The sequence below is a fragment of the Carlito syrichta genome, unplaced genomic scaffold (genome assembly GCF_000164805.1).
Source record: "Carlito syrichta isolate Samal-C Ts95f unplaced genomic scaffold, Tarsius_syrichta-2.0.1 Scaffold93181, whole genome shotgun sequence".
NCBI classification, from domain to species: domain Eukaryota; kingdom Metazoa; phylum Chordata; class Mammalia; order Primates; family Tarsiidae; genus Carlito; species Carlito syrichta.
Window position 1 is genome coordinate 1 of NW_007037277.1, and position 401 is coordinate 401.

Sequence of the window (401 nt, forward strand, 5' to 3'; positions counted from 1 at the left end):
ATCACCATCACCACCATTATCACCGTCACCATCGCCAATATCACTACCACCATCACCACCACCATCACCACCTCCGCCAATATCACCACCACCACCACCACTATCACCATCACCACCATTATCACCGTCACCATCGCCAATATCACTACCACCATCACCACCTCCGCCAATATCACCACCACCACCACCACTATCACCATCACCACCATTATCACCGTCACCATCGCCAATATCACTACCACCGTCACCACCACCATCACCACCACCTCCGCCAATATCACCAACACCACCACCATCACCATCACCATCACCACCATTATCACCGTCACCATCGCCAATATCACTACCACCATCACCACCACCATCACCACCTCCGCCAATATCACCACCACCACCACCAC

At 53.1% G+C, this 401-nt stretch overlaps 1 protein-coding gene across 1 annotated transcript; it reads left to right on the forward strand.

Moving 5' to 3' along the window:
- Window positions 1-3: 3 nt before the first annotated feature.
- Window positions 4-324, forward strand: LOC110595861 (integumentary mucin C.1-like; the record flags this gene model as incomplete). Its single annotated transcript, XM_021713773.1, has 1 exon — window positions 4-324. A coding segment is annotated over one exon (321 nt), but the record flags the coding sequence as incomplete, so codon positions are not given.
- Window positions 325-401: the final 77 nt, after the last annotated feature.